This window comes from Panthera uncia (assembly GCF_023721935.1).
Source record: "Panthera uncia isolate 11264 chromosome A3 unlocalized genomic scaffold, Puncia_PCG_1.0 HiC_scaffold_11, whole genome shotgun sequence".
NCBI classification, from domain to species: Eukaryota; Metazoa; Chordata; class Mammalia; order Carnivora; family Felidae; genus Panthera; species Panthera uncia.
Genome location: NW_026057578.1, coordinates 20,356,176 through 20,375,430, shown reverse-complemented (window position 1 = coordinate 20,375,430; position 19,255 = coordinate 20,356,176). Strand labels below are relative to the sequence as shown.

Below are 19,255 nucleotides of genomic sequence, written 5' to 3'. Positions count from 1 at the left end.
TCTCTGGTGCACGCGATGGGGTCCCTGGTAAACGGGAGGGAACCCGCCGTCTCTGATTGCCGTGGTGCTTGATTTTCATTGTGAGACACAGGAAATCCATGTTCTCTCCTGGTTGCAGGGTCATCTACAATGAGGTCATACAGACCTCCAAGTACTACATGAGGGACGTGACCGCCATTGAGTCTGCTTGGCTGTTGGAGCTGGCTCCGCACTTCTATCAACAAGGAACGGTAGGGGTGAATAGAGACCGTCCCTCAAAACCACCCGTTAGCTGCCTCTCCGTATGTTGAAGTACAGATCGGTGCTCCGCGCCCGTTTAGTGCCCTAAGTTTGTTCCCCCTCAAAAGTGCGTGGGGTGAAAAGGTCACTACCATATCTCTGCCCCATTCTGGGTAAAAGCACTGTACCATTTGCTCATCGTGAAGTGCGCTTAGAGGTATTTCTTTAGAAATAATCCCTCCAGCCTAAAAGACAACAAAGAGAATGTATCTTCAGCTCTTCCTCTCCCCCTCTGCTTTTTTTCTTCGAAAGAAATTACATCACACTTTGGACCATGTTCACAAGGAGTGGCACAAATATTCTCTGGTGAAGATTGCCTCACAAAAAGAACACAGACAGGTGTGCGAGCTTAAACCCGGCGTGGTTCACACAGTGGTGGGTGATGCTGAGCGCTGGCATTACCGTGAACGTCTGTCCTTCTTCCCTGCCCGGCCCACGCTCAGGGCCCGCAGGGTGGTGAGCCTTGCAGAGGAGACCCATGGTCCTGTTTTCTTTATTTTCACCAAAAAATGGTCTGTTCATCGGGCGAGGGGGGAAGGCCATACATTCTTCTAATAAGATCTTTAACTGAGTGGTGGTTCTATCTGGAAGGCTGGCGTGAAGACAGGTAAACCAGCGTCCACAAACTTCCGTTGACTGATGCTGTTTGGTCTGCGTCCTGTATTTCACCGGATGGTTCAGCGTAATCACACGTCGTGCGGTTATTGGAATGGTTAGAGTGAAGTCCTCCATCTTGCTGGTGGTTTTCTGTCGTCTGAATTAGTTTGGTTTTGTTTTTCGTTTTCTCTTTTTTCCTGCCTTGCTATCTGTTGCCCAGTGCCCAAAGACAGTTGCTTCAGATACTTTTTCAGTTTTACCACTGTGTGCCCCAGAACGGAAAGTCCAAAACCTGTTACGTCATCAGGGTCGTAACCAGACTGCAGTGTCCTCAACCCAAAACTTGGATTGACGGGCGCATCTAAAAATGGGGAGATCTCACGATGAATATGGATTTCAAGTTTCTCTCGAAATGTTAAGTCTGCCGGCACTGGGCCCGCATGACCCGTCGGCAGCAATCAGCAGGGGTGAGGAGCGGCTGTGCGCTGTGACTGTCACTGTCCCGGGGCCACAGTCCTGCTTCACTTGTGTATTAATTCACTTGCTCAGCTCTGGGACACATTTGAGTTGTGGCCCCATAAATGGAAAGCTCTTCTCATCCCTTCCCCTCCAGCAACGTCAGGGGACATTGTTCTTCCAGAACTTTCTTACAGTATTTAAATCTTATCCAGTCAAAGGAAAACTATCTCAAGCCTGTATAGTTCTTCACATGTCCTCATACGGATACTTCAGCTGGGAACGAGATCAGCCGCAGGCACTGATCAGAATTCAGAGTGTGTCGCCCGTGCTGGGTCCGGCTGGCAAGAACACACCTGGAGTGAGGGAGCGTCTGCCCCCAAGAACCTTTCGGGTGGGAAACAGCAGAGTTCCGAGGTCCAGGAGACGTGGGCAGAGCCGCCGGCTGGGAGCTGAGAGCGACACGCTAGGGAAGGGCTGGTTCAGGTCGTAGCGTGCGGGGGCTCGAGGGGAGAACCCGGAGCCGTCTTGGACTCGTTCTTTGGGGAGCAGGATTGACCTAGAGGCTGGGTCCTTTTCCCCTCTCAGCTCGGAACCACAGTTGGAGCCCAGCAAGTTAAAGGGCAGAGAGCCCCCAGGAGTTTGAAGAAAATGACAATCGCAGGTTTCTGCACTGGCCTCTTCTCTCCAGATGCCTGTGGTCCACTCATCAGTCCGTTCAGATCACTGCCTGCGATCGGAGTATCTTTAGAGATGCCTGGGCCTCTACAGGTCATCCGGTGCCACACCTTCACTGTACAGGCGAAGGCCCTGAAACCCCCCAAGAACCTCGGTCCCTTCCTACCCAGACGGTTCAGAGGTCCTTCTGTATGAACTTGCCCAGAATGAACGGACTTCTCCAGGAGCCCCTCAGGTCCCAGTGGCTGCCCACGTGTGGTGGATGCTCCTTTGTGGAACATAGCGCCCCACGCCCCCCCCCCCCCCCCCGTGATCCCCGGCTCTGTTCCTGGCACCTGTGGTGACTTTCCATCGCTGTTGTCTTCAGAGTGTCACTCTCACCCTGTGTAGGGGCCTGAAATGGTCCAGAGTCGGCTGTGTTCATACTCAGCATTCTTGTCGGAAATGAGCACCAAAAACGGTCCCACAGGCGTGATGACGTCATCCTCACCCCCAAGCTAAGGGCTGTGAGCGTCTCACGTTAGTTGGAGGGGTCACACTGGGTAAAGTGTGGGGAGGAGAGAAATGACTCCCAGCTGGAGGCAGCAGGGTGACCCGTTCAGAGATTCGCCGCCTTGTCCTTAAATTGTATGTCCTGATTCTCAGAGATGCCCTTGGGATCTAGGAAGAACCCTAACCAGGGCCTTTGCAAGAGCCCGTATGGGTCCTTTCTCCAGCTTACGCGGTTAGGAGACTTCTTGTGACTCCCTTAGACTTGTGTCCCACTCACTCCGTCAACTGGTGCATCGTGCTCGGTGGTGTGTGGCATCTTTTGCACCCCGCGCTCTTCCAGGGCCTGCAACTCCCCTTCGGCAGTGGCGCGGCCGCCTCCGCCCACGTGGGTGTGCGGCCGTCGGGTGCTGGGCGTGAGCGTGCTGGGGACTGGCGGTCCGATTGGGAGTTCCTCCAAGATCCCTTGGCTGCTTTTTTGTGACTGTCGAGGGGATACCAGGGATACCTCAGATGGTAAACAGAGGTCCTTTATCAAAAGCGTGTGTTTACATACTCTGCCTTAAATGCATATTTCACAGTTTCCGGCACTTCTGACTTTACCTTAGAACATCAAGTCTGATGGAAACCCTAAATCTATCATCCGATGCCCATGATGATGTTGTACATCGTACGTTGTACTGGTGGAGAGCAACGTTTCTGAAAGGAAAAAAAGGTGTCCTTTTCCTGTGCGCCTTCCCTGCACACGCACTGGCAAGGGGGTGCACGGGGGTCAGTGCCCCGAGCACACGCACTTGCACGCGGAGATGCTTGGTGAAATGATGGATCTCCTTGTTCCTGAGGGGAGGAGGAATGGTTCCTCCATTTCCTGGTTCCTTGACCATTTGCAAGAAATTCCTGGAAACGTGAAGTGACCTGCAGCCTGAGCCCAATCCCCTGAGCACGGAAGGTGTGGCTGCGGTGCTGTCCCAGGGGCTGGGGCAGAGGGAGAGCATGTTCCATTGACACCTTCCCGCAGAGCCCTGGCTGAGCAGGCTCGTCCGTGGCGGGCTGGGCCTCGGGCTGCTGTGCCTTCCCAAAGCCGGTCCATGGCCTTTGTCCATCACTTGGGCTTTTTCCCTCCAGACTGTTGCCCGAGCGGCATGGCGTCTGCTGAGAAGGTGTGAGCCAGAGGGTGGCTTTGGTTGTATATGTGGGCGTTGTGAAGTCCGGTCTCTGGGCACCCCTAACTCTGGTGTTTCTTTTCTCTTGCAGCACCTGTCCCTCAAAGCGAAAAGGGCCAAGGTCCAGGACCAGTGAGCAGAGCTCAGCCGCAGGGGCCTCGGTGCCCTCTCCTCCACACTGTGGCCCCCCAGCCCTGGGTAGTGAGCAGGCCCCGGCTCACATGGAATCTTCCACTGTCCTGCAGTGGGCCGCAGCCCGTCCGTTAGCCCCTTCCTTCCCGCTGCCTTCCGCGTTCGCGTTCCTTGCTGGGATCCCCGGGGGAGTCTGTGCATGAGCAGGCATCCCGCTGTGCCGCACCCAGGCCGAGTGGGGGTGGGAGGGCCGGGCTCTCTGCTCACTCAGCACCCTCGCTGACCCAGCATGCCACTTCCAGCAGGCACAGAGTTCTGGCCCAGCTTCCTGGGGAACCAGGAGGAAAGCTAGCCACCGCAGGCAGAAGTGCTGTGCAGGGTGGATGAGGGTTGCTGGGCTGGCTTCGCTTTCCGTGGCGGGGCCACGGCTGTGCTGACCAACGAAGTCCGCTGCCAGGTGTGACAAGCATGCGTCTACGAAGGGAGGAGACCGCACTGCAGTTTCTGCTGGAGTCACTGAGGCGCGTGTCTGGCAGGCACAGGGGCTCCCCAGGTGAGCAGCTTCTGTTCTCCCTCTGTGCCGTGTCCCTGTCTGTACGCGGCAGGAGATGCGCAAGGCTTGGTGATCGGCAGGCAGGACTCGTGCGCACTGTCCTTTGTTAGCAGAGAAGATTTCTCTCTCTCACAAGTGGGCTTAGCTTTCTGTCTGCGTGCGACGACACCACGTCCTGATGCCATCAGCTGAGCACCGGTGAGCTCGTCAGCTCAAACCCCGTCGGGAACCCTCTGTCGCAGAAATTCACAACCGTTTAGAGGCTCTAAGCTTCTGTAGCTCAGGAATACAACTTGTATATTTGGTTTTTGTTTGCTTGGGTTCTGTGAGAACACCGGGGCAGTCCCTCCAGCAGGCCCTGGTCTCGGTGCTGCCCCGGGGCTTCTTTGCCGTGATGACGTTTGCGTTTCAGCACATGCCGATGCAGGTGTTTTTCCCCTTACTGTTTCAATGACCTTTATTTTAAAAACATGTAGCTTGAAAATTTATTTTTGTACCGATCTTAGTTTGGATGTGCCACTTTTGGCACCAAATATGTATGTCATTTTTATTTCCATTTTGTAAACATGTAAATAATAGTGATAACTTGTTAATAACAGTAAACCTTTCTACCTAAAGTAAACATGTTCCCTCCCGCCCATGGTACTCGTGGTCTGTATTTTAACATGGTCCAGTGAATTCTGAGTGAGGGGCTGACATTCGCTAAGAAACCTGATGATCTGGTGCACAGTAGCCTGTGCAAATCTGGTGTCCTGTACCCCCGAGATGGAGTTTTCTTTGCTGGTGGCTCTTTTCCTGTCGCCGGTCTCCCCGAGGGTGCCGTCACAGGGGCCCTGGCCCAGCGCTGCTCACCCAGTCCCTCAGCACAGCCTGGGCACACAGGCTGTGTGCTGGTGACAAGCGACTGGGCTGGTGGGCGGGCGAGAGCTACCCCGTGGGAGGGACCACAGAGGCCAAGGTGGCACTTAGAGGCCAGGGCAGCACCCAGAAGAGGCTTCCTCACGACAAGACTCTTTCCTTGTGAACGTAGATCGTGCTCATGTCCCGCCCTGTCTGTGCTGTCCCAGCTGAACGTTTCACTTCGACTGTGAACTTGGCGGATGCAGGGCCCCAGCTCCGCGCTCGTCTACTGTTGTCCGACGTCGGGGCAGCCTGTGACCGGCGCTGCTTGCTCTCGGTGGCCCGGGTGCTGCCATTCAGTCGGGGCCCCCTCGGGCCTTCTGCCCTGTTCTCAGCTGCGCTTTGCGGGCCCCAGTGCCAATGGGCTGGCTGGTCCTTTGGGGGGGGGGTGTCACGTGGTGCCGGCCCCACACTTTTACCAGCTGCCCCTCCAGAATGACGGACATGGAGTAATGAGCATTCTGAAAAGCTGAAGTGAGTCTGTAAGAGACCTTTTGGTCTTTTTTTTTTTTTTCATTTTTGGTGCTACACGTTCCTTCTTTTAGAAAATGATGGCGACAATTACATGGTAGTTTGAAACTCTGTTCCTTGGAAAAGTAAAATCCCAACAGCCTTACATCAGTCTCCCCGTTCAAAACGAATTCAAAACAAACACGAAAACTGGTTGATGAAATCCGCAAGGCAGGGACCCCTTGGATTGTGGGCCAAGCAGATTTGGGGCCTGCTGGCGACATCAGCACTGGGCAGCGCAGCCCTGGGAGAGCGACCTTCCTGCCGAGAAGCTGACTCTCCGGTGAACCTTGGGAGCCGCTGGGAGGTTCCCTTGTCTTGATGTAATTGGAAGGATTCGAATTAGCGGGACTCGGCCCCCACATCCCTTACCTCATCTTTAGATAAGATCAGATATTTTCCACTCTCATGACTCACCTGGAATCTTCCTCAGGCTTCTAACTCGTGCTGAAACAGGATGGTGGAACTCTGCATTTCAGTTTAATCCTTCCGTCATCGAAACTGGAAATAACCAATCAAATCATTTTCCACACCGCTGGCCACTTCGGATAAGTAGCTGGAGCCTGCATGGCAGGGCTCCTAGAGACGGTCCTCAAGGTCATTGCTCCCTCTGGCAAGCCAAGATGACGTTCCACTGTCTCTGGCGGATCACGGAGGTGCTACCTTGTGATCTTGGGTGGTATTGAGCTTGTTCCAACAGGCCATCTCCCCGCTTGCAGCAGGGATCCCAGTGTGGCACCTGCCCCCGGCCCAGGGGCATACGCGGCCTCAGCCTCTGCCTGGGTTCTGCTGAAGGCAGTGAGCCAGCCAAGGAGGCCGGGAGGTTCGCAAGGGAGCCAGTGTGGTGGTGCCCAAGACTTGTCTGTTAACCGTGGCCCTGAATCCGGAGGTCCAGGCTGGGCTCTTCGCTGGCCCCGGACTCAGGGGACAAACACATGATCCAAAAGGAGCCCAGGCTCCCTGCCTCCTGCCCTCACCCCTGGACCCCAGGAGCCCTGAGGGCAGGATTGGCTGATAAGGGCTTACCTGTCTGCCCTCAACTGGTTTATTTTAGCCTTTTCTTCCCATCCTGCTTGCTTTCTGTTCTGTTGTTACCGCGTTTACTCTTACCACCTGTTGCTTGACTTCCACTGGGGCAGATGCTTTGTCCCTTTAGTCTTTACTTCTCTGACTTCTGCATTGTTTCCCTTTTTACCATGAAACTTGAAAATGAATATGGATGTGTGGGATTTGCTTCGTTTGTCTACTTTTTTTAAGAAGTATTTTTACCTTGGGGCGCCTGGCTGGCTCAGTCGGTTAAGCGTCCGACTTCGGCTCAGGTCATGATCTCGCGGTTTGTGAACTCGAGCCCCATGTCGGGCTCTGTGCTGACAGCTCAGAGCCTGGAGCCTCCTTTGGATTCTGTGTCTCCCTCTTTGCCCCTTCCCCGCTCGCACTCTGTGTCTCTCAAAAAATGAATAAACGTTTTAAAAAAAAAAAGAAAAAAAGTATTTTTACCTTAGCCTATATTCTAACTTTTTAAAAAAAGTTTTTAATGTTTATTTTTGAGAGACAGCATGAGCTGAAGTCAGATTCTCAACCAACTGAGCCACGCAGGCGTCCCTAACTTCTCGATCTTGTTTATACTTTATTTGTTCCTAACTTTTATTTTGTACTTTTAGGTACAAAAAGAAATCTCATTTAGTTAGGTTTTTGTTTTTGTTCTGTAAATATTTCCTAACATTATTTTCATTTTAATATTACCAGTTATTTTTTTAAACATTCATTTAAATATTTAAATGGGGCTGGAGCCCATGAACTGCGAGATCATGACCTGAGACACTTAACCGACAGAGCTGCCCAGGCGCCCCTGTTACTAGTTATTTTTAATGTTTATTTTGAGAGAGAGAGAGATGGAGCACAAGCAGGGGAGCAGCAGAGAGAGAGAGAGAGAGAGAGAAAATTCCAAGCAGGTGCCATGCTCAGCACAGAGCCTCACGCTGGGCTCAAACTCACAGACGGAAACTCACGATCATGACCTGAGCTGAAACCAAGAGTCGGACGCTCAACCAACTGAGCCACCCAAGCGTCCCTTAATATTACTATTTTTTAAACTCACCGGTACAATTTACTTTCCATTTCATTTCCCCTCCATTACCCGCCTTCTGCTATATCTTAGTCTGCTTCATTTGTTTTCGTGGTTGGCGACAGGCCTAACTGGTAGGTGTGGGAGCTGAGCGAAGAGGTTTGTGGTGGTTGAAATGGGCAGAGGATTAACTGCCAAGAATAGACAAGGAACTCCTACAAATCAACCATCAAAAGACAATAGAACAGAAAAATAGAAAGCATGGGCAAGGGGAACGAACAATTTAGAAAAACAGACCCTAAAGTCTACCCCGCCTATGGAGAGATGTTTCAGTCATTTAAACCAAAGCAACCATTAGCTCTTTGCACCTGTCGGATTAGTAAAAAGTGCAAAGGTGGGTAATGCCAAGCGTTGGCAGAGATGTGGGGACCCCAGTGGAATGTTGGTGTGGCCATGCTAGAGGGCACCGTGCCCCACAGTCCAGAAATTCCACGTCTGGGTAAATGTTCCCAACAAAATGATCACCTGGGCGCATAAGGAGGCACGCGGGAGGCTGCTTAACCCAGTGGGAGTGTGGTAGGAGGGACCGGAGTAGTTGGGAGGGGATGAGTCACGTCCATCGGCAGGAGGACGTTTAGGGAAAAGTCTGGATGACACCGACTACAGAGTACTACAGAGCAGTCTCAAGGCACAGACAGCATACAACACGTGCCTCAAGAATAGCTGAGTGAGAAAAGTAAGAAATAGACACGACAGTACCATTTACAGACGCTAAAAATAATGTGCAAAAGACACAATACAGCATTTGCAGAACGTACAGATGTGCATTGTAAGGGTTGCCTGTTGGAGGTGGGGAGAAGGATGGAGGTGACAGGAAATTGACACACAGGACAGGACGGAAGAAGGAGCCTCAGATGTTCAAGAGACTTGGCTCTTAGGGCATTTATGCTTTTCCTATTCAGGGTTTTAGACAGGGTTACCTGTGGCCCAGACAGGCGGGGGTTACGTGAGGTTGATCTCGGTGAGCCTGGGGCTGGCCTGCCGGCTCACATCCCTGCAGGGGCCACTTCTGTCCCGGATGTGATGTTCTGATGAACACCATGGAAGGTCTTAATGCTTACATTCCTCATCACAGCGTGTTTCTGCTCAGACATCTGCTCTCATGATGCTTGTGTAGCTAATACTAACCCCCCCACCCACCACCCACCCCCCGCACGGCGGAGCTCACTGGCAATCCAAAAACCAGCAACAGCCACAGGCCTTGTATGGCCACCGAGGGGTGAGAAGCATGCGGCCCTGTGGTCCCTTTCAGTAGCGGGGAACGAATTCGCTGGAAAAGCCCTCCCCAGACTTATGCACGGACAGACTGTGGCAGTGGATGGTAGCTTGTGTGATTTATCTGGGCAAAGGGCATCCGTATGTCTGAGACAGGAACCCATAGAATGCATGACATCATTGTGAGGCCTTCCTGCTGGTCAGCATCCTTAAGATGGAATTTATGCCTTCAACCCCCGGGGCCTCTTGTCCCTCCACTGCAGCTCTTGTCCCTCCTTGCTCTCAGAGCTGGCCTCGATCATGATGAGGCTGACAAGAACAGGATATGCCATGGCTCTGAGGATCCCTTGACGATCCTTTATCATCCAAGCAGTGTGTAAATTTCAGCCGTCGTTTGCTGCCCCGAGGTGTGGCTCCTCTCCCCTTGCCATTGGCTTGCTCGTCATTTAGGACCAGTTCAATTATCGCTGGCATCCGGTTTTCCAAGAATTGCCTTGGAAGAGAAATCTGGGCCAGGTTAGAGAGGCAACATGCAAACTGGAAGAGGCCACCGGGGAGCTTATTAAATTTAAGTCTTACTCTAAACTTTTTATTGCTTGGCGAAAGGGTGTTAGAAATCATCCTGGCCTGGGCTGCAGACTCAGAAGGAGGGCAGATTCTGGAACAGTTGCCTGTCCCAGCGGTGAGCGGGGTCATGGAAACCCAGCTTCTAGGGGAACGGGGAATGGAAAGGTTTCCCGTTCCGGGATTTATAAATCAAGGTCAGCTCTCCTGAACTGTGACGATGCCTGGCCCAGTTCTGAGTGGGTTCAGATGGGATAAAATTTTAAATTTGGTTTTTGCCAATTGATCAGTGCATCATTGCAGCCAGAATTGGGGTTAAAGGCTCTGCTTCCTGGTGACCTCTCCTGAGGGCTCTCCTGCCTCCTGTGCAGGTTGGGGGCGGGGGTCTGACAGCCACTGGGTGCGGGGATAACTCATGCTGGCCACAAGGACACACACCAGTGAGCACCACTGGACGCCTCCCGAGTGATGGGGGTGAGAGCACTGAAACCTGAGTCAGGAGACCCGGATTTAAAGAGCAAAGGCCAGAAATCTTTATTAAAGTATAATTTACATTTGATGAATGCACTCATTTTAATTGCATAGTTCAATGAGTTTTGACAAATATACGCACCACAAATGACCACCTCCATCAAGTATAGAACATTTCCATCCAAAAACCTTCCTCGTGACCCACAATCTTCTGTCGTCAGTTCCCTTCCCCAGCCCCCAGCTTAAGGCATTGCTATTCTGCATTCTATCACTATGAATTACTTTTTTTTTTTTTAAATTTATTTTGAGAGAGAGAGAACAGGGGAGGGGCAGAGAGAGAGGGAGGAAGAGAGCAATCCTGAGCAGTTTCCTCACTGTCAGCACAGAACCCTCCAGACTCCATACCACCAACTGTGAGATCATGACCTGAGCTGAAATCAAGAGTCAGACGTTTAACGGACTGAGGCACCCAGGGGGCCCCACTATTAATTACTTTTGCCTTTTCTAGAATTTCATATCAATGGAATCATTCGTGTCTGGAGAAGACCCGGGTTTAAGCCTCAGTCCCACAAAAAGATAACTACGGGGCCCTTGGCAGGATGGGGTTTCTGTCTTGAGCTCAGTTTCCTTACCTGTAAACTGACAACAGTAACTTACAACATTCACTCGCTCACATGGGCACGGGTGCCGAGGTAGTTCTGGGCTGGGGGCCACTGGATGATGGGGCCTCTGCTCTTTCAGTCCCACTGGATCCCTGCCCCATCCTGCCACACCTATCACAGCCTCCCACGATCTCAGGTCCTGCCCCCCCCCCCCCACAAAGGAGAATCATTTTATTTAAATAAGAGGTACATGGGGTGGTGCAGTTGGTTAAGCATCCAACTCTTGATCTCAGCTCGGGCCGTGATGTCACAGTTTGTGAGTTCGAACCCCACATCGGGCGTTGTGCTGACAATACGGAGTCTGCTTAGGATTCTCTCTCTGCCCCTCCCCTGCTTGTGTGCTATTTCTCTCTCTCTCTCTCTGAAAAGAAATACATTTAAGAATAAATAAACGAGAGGTATGGGGACACCTCAGGAAGACTGGGATGAAGGGATGAGGCCCCCAGATGGGCAGGGGTGGCTAGGCATGAGTGGGGGAGAAGGATATGTCTGGAGGCATCTACAGAGGCCTGGACTGGGGCCTCCCTGGCCTTGGGGACACCGGGCCTTCCCTGGGAGAGTGAGTAAAGGCATGAGGGGCTTCAGGACATTCCAGGTGAGCGGTGGCTAGTGGAATCCCCCCCAGACCCTACATGATAAGACACACTCACATCTGACACACCCAGAAAATCTTTGAGATCGGAGAACTGCACACACGCAGGCACACCCCTACATTCAAATTCGGATTGATCATCTGCATCCCAGGCTCCGGGAGATGCAGCCCCGAACACGGCCAAGCCCGTGCTTCCCTGAAGCTCACACTGAGAGACTAGGATCCCACGTTTAGGCTGCACTTCCTTAGGAGTATGGAAGGTCCTCAGTGTGGCCTTGAGTTCCATCTGGTAAAAATCAGTCTTGCGCCTCTGCTCAGCTTTGGAAGCCGCAGAATGGGGCTGCACCGCCCTCTGCTGGCCATATGGTGGTAGTGACTCAAGACTGGGCGGGCCGTTCCCGACAATGGGCTGCGGGAAAGGGGATGGTGCTTTTGGTCCCTTGCTTCTGGCACCCGGCAGAGCAACTATGGAGGGGCAGGGGCAGTGAAGACCTCTTCCCCTGTGCCCTGAGCTCCTTGTTATTTCCTGCATTACCCACATCCCCCTGTGAGTACTGTAGCCAGGGCGCAGGGGTGCAAGGGCACTGGCGGGGGGGGGGGGGGGGGGGGGAGGTCCCAAACAGACCAGGTTCAGCCCCTCGCCGCTGACAAAGTCCAAAGGCCGAGAAATGAGTGGAGGTGAAACAAGAAAGGAATTTCGGTGAGGCCGACACCAGGAAGACGGTGCACTAATGTCTCAAAGACTGCAAAGTGCCGAAAATACTTCCAGGGACCTGCTGGACCCCTGTTTATTCTAATGGGGAAGCCATGCTTTGTGCGACAAGCATTTTGCCTGCAGGGTCTTAAGCACAGGAATGGGCACACTGCGACCGGGAATGATACAGTGTCAGGCACATAGCGGAGTAATGGTGGGATTGGAAATGGACCCGAGGAAAGGCAGGGACCCCGACGAGGACGAGGTGTCAGGAACACTGAAGAGGAGGCAGCTCGCCGGGGGCGCACTCCAGGGGCTTGCCTTTGCTCCCAGGGGAGCCGAGTCCTGGCAGAAGATGCCAGAGCGCAGCGTCCCGCGCGCCCACAGCGCAGGCAGAGGCGGTGCTGCGCTCAGCAGCCGGCAGGGGGCGCTGGCGCCCTGCGTTTGCGCCGCCAGGACAAACCGACCTGGCCCTGGGTCCTGCGTGCGCGCTGGTGCCCAGAGCCCCCCAGACCCGTGTCCCTACCCGGCGTGAGCTCGCCACCCGGCCACCCGGCACGCTTCCCGCTGCCCTGGTCCCGGTGTGAGCGCCTGGGAATGGAGGACACCGCCCAGGACAGTCCCTTGCTCTGCCCACCCTGCTTAGGGCTGGACATGACCCACCAGATCCTTCAATCGCGACAACCTCCTGGAGGAAGGCATGAATCTTCCCAGTTTACGGGTCTGGTTTATGATAACAATGATCAACAACAGAAATCAAATGATACCAGCTAAGCTTTATGGAGTTCTGATTACTCACTTGGCTGGCCAGGCACCTTCAGAGTGGAGTCAGGGCAGGCAGGGGAGGGGTGTAAAGCCGGCCCCCAGGGAGTGGCCATCCTCATAGACCCCTGCTATACCGCCAGGGTCCTTGCGGACCTGAGAACCTGATAGGAGGAACTGATGTGCCAGAGTAAATCTGAAGGTCCGGCAGGGGGGAGTCCGAACCATCCAAGGCCCGCCTGTATCTGGATTTCTGTCCATTGCAACCATCTTTCCTGTGGCCTTGAGTGGCCAGAACACCCGGGTCACCGCCCAGGAACAGGAGGCCTAGCACCTACTAGGAAGCAATGGCCAAGGTCATGGTTCTCAGAGCTAAAGCCTGATCCCAGAGCTGTGTCCTTCTGTGCCAAGGCCATGTAGTCGAGGTCACGGCCATGGCTTGGCCTCATCCCAGTCCAGGCCCTGGGCTATTGGACACCAGCCAGCGAGCAGCCCCCTATGTGGGGGGAAAGTCCCCGGCAGAAGGTAGGGTGGCAACAGGGTTAAGTGCCTGGTTTTTGTAGCCGCGAGGCTTGGGTTCAAGTCCTGTGTCACCAACCTACCAGCTGTGGGCCTCGGGCAGGCTTCTTAACACTCCTGCCTCGATTTCCTCATCTTTAAAATGAAAATGAGAGTCCTAGTACGCCGTATCTGTGTCAATCACGCTTTAGCCTGGCGCCTGCAAAATTCTTCAGACTAACCAATCCTGACCTGCTTACCTTGCCTTGCCCGTGCCTCCTGTGAAAACTACAACCGCGCCTCTGGGCCGGGCTCTCCCCCGGTGCCCGCCGCCTGTGGATCTGCTCTTCCCCCCCCCCCCCCCCCAGGGCCCTGCCAGGTGTCCTCTGCCCCCCCTTGGGGACTGTCACAGGTTCTTCTTTCAAGGCCCTTGTCTTCGTCATCTTATCCCGCCTGATGCCGACAAAGTCCCAGGTACGTTTTAGAACAACCGCGTAGGACTGTTGCAGGAATTAAAAGACTTTCCTAAGCCGCCAAGCAAGAGGTAGCTTTTATTATTGCATAATAATAAAGTAAGATGTGCTGTTTGTAGCAAGAGCGTCCCTCTGGGTGACTTGGAGCGTGAACTCGGAGTGAGGAGCGGCCAGTGAGGGGGGGGGAGGGGGGGGAGGGCGGCCAGGTGCTCGCTTCCCTTGGCAATGGCACTGAACGCCCAGGCTGCCAGTGAGTGCCGGGCAAGGAGGGCTCTAGAAGCCAGTAGAGGGAACGGCCCCCACCCCGTTTGGCTGCAGGGACTAAATCCCCAGTCAGGGGCCCTGGCAACTCCCCCCACCCCAGAACCCTCTGCCCAAGTGGGGAAATCGCCCATCGATGGTTCCGTCTAATACGAATTTACTGAGTCCTTTCAGTGACCAGACACGGTGTGGTTAGCCCCTTCTATCAGCAACGCTCAAACTTTTTAGTCTCAAGAGCTCCTCATACCCTTAAAAATTACCGGGGAGCTCTAAGAGCTCTGGCTAGTAGGGGTCGAATGTGTCAGTACGGAGTTAAAACTGAGAAGTTATAACCACAGTTGCCTATTCGTTTAAGACGGCAATAATAAACGCATTACGTGTTAACGTGAGTACTTTATGAGAAGTAACTACATTTCCTAACACAAAAAACTTAGGGAGAAGGCAGCGTGGTGGTGGTGTTTTACCGTTTTGCAAATCTCTATCGGGTCAAGCTTCACAGAAAACAGCTGGGCTTTCATAGCTGTGTCTGCGTTCAGGTTTCTGAGACATCACATGTCATGTAGTCTCTGGAACCCTCCGCTGAGAGTTAAAAGAAATCTTTAATTGGGAGCAGAAAAAACCAAATAGCATCTTCGTATTATGAGCATAGGTTTCACGATAATGGACACGCTGGAAGGGTCTCAGGGAACCACAGAGGTCCCCAGATCATACTTTGGAAACTGCTGCCTTATGTACTCACGGGTAGGTTCTAATATGTCACACAAATGATGGAACTGAGGCACAGGAGGTTGACGCAAGGTCACACAGCTGGGGTTCAAAGCCAGGCCGCCCCGAGAAAGGAAAGACCTTGACTTTGGTGTCTGTGGCCCTAGCGCTCAGCCCCGAGAGTCGGGGCAGGGGCTGGACACAGACAAATGGAGACAGGCAGGATGAGCCAGCGGAAAGAGGAGCCGGGTCTGTAGTTGGGGGGGGGGGGGGGGGGGGGGGCGGGGGGGAAGGATCAATAGGTGATCAGCGGTCCAGGGGCACCGCTGTTCATCAGGTGCGTGGGGAGGCAGGGGCGGGGGGTGGGGGGCCTGGAGGAAATATCACTGACCCCCGGCAGGATTGATCAAACAGCCAGACACCCAAGGCCAAACTCACTAATAAAGTGAGACGTTCAGCTCAGCCAGGCGACTGCTGGCTGAAGGTCTTAAAAAAACCGCTTAGCTGGGGAGTTCTTGCTAAACTGTCTTTGTTTCTTGAGGCCAGTGGGAGGGAGGACTGGCTGGGGGCAGGGTGGGGGGGGGAGGGGTGCGGCGTGGCCGGGCTGCTGTGGGGCCAGCGTTTTGCGGCTTGAGGCAGGGCCCGGACCGCAGACCCCGGGAGCCCGCGTGGCCCGTGTGCACGGGCATGTGCGGCCACTGCAACGCGCGTTTACACGCAGCTTGTGAAGCACCTACCGTGCTCACACGACACGCTCACACGTGCCCGCACGGTCCGCACAAGGGTGCCTTGCAAGTGCACACGCAGGTACACGTGCTACAGCACACACTCCGTTTGCATTTGGCCGATGAGCACGTGTGCTTGTGGCTTAAACTCTTTCTTCTTTTTTTCACGAATATCACCACTTCCTCCAAGGTGCCAGGTTTGTTTGTTTGTGTTTGGAGAGAGGGGGAGGGAGGGTGCTAGTGACGGAGGGGCAGAGAGAGAGAGGGAGAGAAAGGGGGGGAGAGAGAGAGAGAGAGAGAGCGAACCGGGAGATCATGACCTGAGCCGAAGTCAGATGCGTAACACCCGAGCCACCCACGTTTGTAATGACCGTCATGGTCATTACCGGGCGACTGGAGGGAGAAGTGGAGATGGGAAACTTGTATCTAAGCAGCTTAGATGTACCGTAGAGACTGTGGACGTGAAATGGGAGTTAAGGAATGTTTTGGCCAGGAGTTGAGAGAGAAGAACCTGGGGAGGGGGGAGAGGTGCCAGGGTCGCTGGGATGGGGGAGAAAGTTGAAGAAGAAGAAAAGGACGTGCAAAGGGCGTGTTAAGAAGTGGTGTGATGGGTGATGACTTTGGCATCCTCGTCTCCCTCTGAGGGATCCGGGCAGAGAAAGAGTAGACGGGTCCCTAGTAACTTTCTGAGCGTTGGACTTTGTGACTTGTTAAATGTGCCGCCATACCGAGCCTGGGCTTATGGGCACACCGAATTTATTTGGGTTAAATAATGGAGTTATTCACATTATGGATTACGTTTTACGGAATGCTCTTGTGGACCAGAGATTGTGCCAAGAGCTTTCCGTGTCTCATCTCCTACTAGCCCTCGGGGGCAGGTATTACTTTTATTTCCATTTTGGATGGGTTCTTTGGAGCTCAGAGGAGTAATCGCTTGCTTAAGTCATGTGGCCAATAAGGGACCTGCAGCTCTGGTCATTATTTCAGAGTCCTTGGGGGGTGCAGTGTGGGTGCTGGGGGACCCGGCAGGTAGACCGAGCCTACGTCTGGATGGAGGAGGGGACATTTCCCATCATTGTACCTTGCCCTGAATTTGGGGAGCAGTGCCCTGGTGTGAGGGGCTGAGCATCTGACCTGCACACCTTTCAGATCCTTCCCCCCACCAGCAATTACAGCCTCTCCCATCCTCCGCCCCCCACCCCAGAGCCCCCGATGGGCCCCATGTTCTGTCGGTATTGACGAAGGCCACGTGGGTGCGTAGGAAGGTGTTGGGCGGATCTTCTGTGCTCTGGTCGCTGACTTTAACTAGAGTGTGTAGGTCTGAAACGCTGAAGCTATTGGGGTTTTATAAAAGCATAGGACAGATTCACTGAGACTGATTGAGGATCTCAACCAGGGGAGAAATGTAAAACCATGTTTTCTCAAAATATGGTCCTTGGACCACCCGTATTGATGAAAATGGGGGTAACTGGGTCCCTCCCAGACTTACTAAGCCAGAATTTCTGTGGCGGGGACCAGGGATCTGCATTTAAAAGACTGTCTTGAGTAATTGCTCTGCACATTCTCATTTGGCCCTTTGTATTTGCTGTTCCCTCAGTGTGGCATGCCCTGCCCCAGGTCCCCCGTGGTCACAGACTCCTTCAGATCTCTGTGTGATGTGATCTTCTCAGAGATGTCTCCCCTGCCTGCCTTACCTAAAATAACACCGTTCATTCTCAACCCCCTTCCCCTGCTTTATGATTTCTTATTTATTTTCACTGCATGGATCACTAGCTAAATATATATATTTTTTATTAGCTAAAAATATATATAAAATATAAATAAACATATATGTAATATATATATAATATAAATATATAAAAATATAATATAAAAAATAAAAATATATATAAAAATATAAATATATTTTATTAGCTAAAAATATATATTTATATATATAGCTATATATATTAGCTAAAATGTATATATATATAATATGAATTACACACAGCAGTATGTGTCATGCATTATGTTCTATATATCATGTGCTATATATCACATATATGATCTTTTCATCCGTCGTCACTTGTCAAGGTTTGGGGAATGGGAAGGGCTACAAATGAACTACGTGTGACCACATTTTCCAAAGGCAAATCTCACGGAATTCTAAAATGGTAAAACAGACTTAGTTCAGAGTCTCAGGTTTTGGCTTCCTTAAGGCCAGGGTATACAGAAATGGAGAGGTAAAGAAAGAAAACCGTTTTCTGCCTGTTTGTCTGGTTTTCGGACATTTGTCTGCGTTTGTTTGGTTTTGTTTTTGTAGGTTTTGACTGGATCATGATTTCCAAATATAGCTATAGATACAGATTATGAATTCAGAGAGAAAACGATAGTGACAATTTTGTGAAAAACACGTATGCATATACACATATGTACGTACAGGTTTCACCTCATCTTATTCCAAAGGGAATAGAAGAGGCTTGACCTTCTGCCGTCTGAAGAATGTCAGGGAGACAGGCTGTTTTGTCTGCAGAATGAAGAGCTGAGAGGGTGTATTGGCTTGAGTAATGGAGCCCCGAAAGATACGTGTGCCTGGAACCTGGGAATGTGATCTGCTCTGGTCTAAATGTTTATATCTGCCCCCCTATTCATGTTGAAGTCCTAACCCCCAAAGGTGATCGCATGAGGAGGTGGGGCCCTTGGGAGGTGATTCAGGTGTAGCCCTCTAGAACAAGGTCAGTGCCCTTATAAAAGAGCCTGCGCAGAGCTCCCCAGCCCCTCCTACCCCATGAGGACCCAGCAAAAGGATGCTGGCTATGAATTCGGGGAGAGGGCCCTCACATGGCTTTGCTTAGCACCCTGATCTCGGACTTTCAGTCTCCCAAACTGTGGCAAACAAATTTCTGTTGTGTATAAGCTACTCGGTCTGTAGTATTGTGTTAATGGCAGCCTGAATGGAAGAAGGGTCTTTGGAGATGTAGGATCTTAAAGTAAGATCATTCTGGATTATCTGCATGTGCCCGAAATCCCATGACCAGTGTCTTTAGAAGAAGGGAAAACAGAGGAGAAGAAACAGAGAAGAAGGGGACGTGAAAACAGTGCCCCAGATTGTAGTGCTGCGTCCAGAAGCCAATGAATGCTGAAGATTCCCGGCAGCTGCTAGAAGCTTGGACAGAAGTATGGAACAAATTCTCCCTCAGACCCTCCAGAAGGAACCAGCCCTGCTGACATCTTGATTTTGGACTGGCCTCCAGAGCTGAGAGAGAATGCTTTTCTGTAGTTTTAAGCCATCACGTTTTGGGGAATTTGTTATGCCAGCACTAGGAAACTGACAGAGTGGGGTGGGAGGGGGGGCTGGTAAGATGCCGTTCTGGAGAAGATGAGTCTTGGCGTGTGAAGGGGGGTTGCGTTCACTCTGTGTGTTCCTGCAGGAGCATGGAAATCACAGGTACCCAGCTCCCAATGGCGAGGACTTTCTACAGGCAGGGTATTCAGGATGGAATGGATGCTGTTGGGAAGGAAGGAGCTCTCCATCACTGATGGGGCCATGGGAGAGTTAAGACATCTGTTATGTAGTTGAACTTGACAACTTTGAGGCCTCCCCCAGCCTTAAGAACCTACGCACTAGTGCAAAGAAAGAGGTAAAAGTCTGATGGATGACAGAGGACTGAGACTGGATGCCCAGGTTGGTGCCCAGAGGCCTGGGAGGTGGTGACGGTGGCTGGGAGAGAAATGGGTCTGTGGCAGGGGAAAATGCTGAGCTTGGCTGCTG

General features: G+C 52.5%; 1 protein-coding gene across 3 annotated transcripts in view; it reads left to right on the top strand.

Annotated features, from left to right (window-relative positions):
* DHX35 (DEAH-box helicase 35) overlaps window positions 1–4,985 on the top strand; it is a 65,967-nt gene extending 60,982 nt beyond the window's left edge. The window contains exons 21-22 of one of the 3 annotated variants that reach the window (XM_049650794.1): window positions 119–230; window positions 3,754–4,985. In XM_049650794.1, the coding sequence (XP_049506751.1) occupies window positions 119–230; window positions 3,754–3,798 (157 nt within the window). In that variant the 3' untranslated portion in view covers window positions 3,799–4,985. Of the gene's footprint in view, window positions 1–118; window positions 3,732–3,753 lie in introns of those variants that run through there. The other 2 variants (XM_049650795.1, XM_049650793.1) reach the window with 2 other exon arrangements.
* Window positions 4,986–19,255: the final 14,270 nt, after the last annotated feature.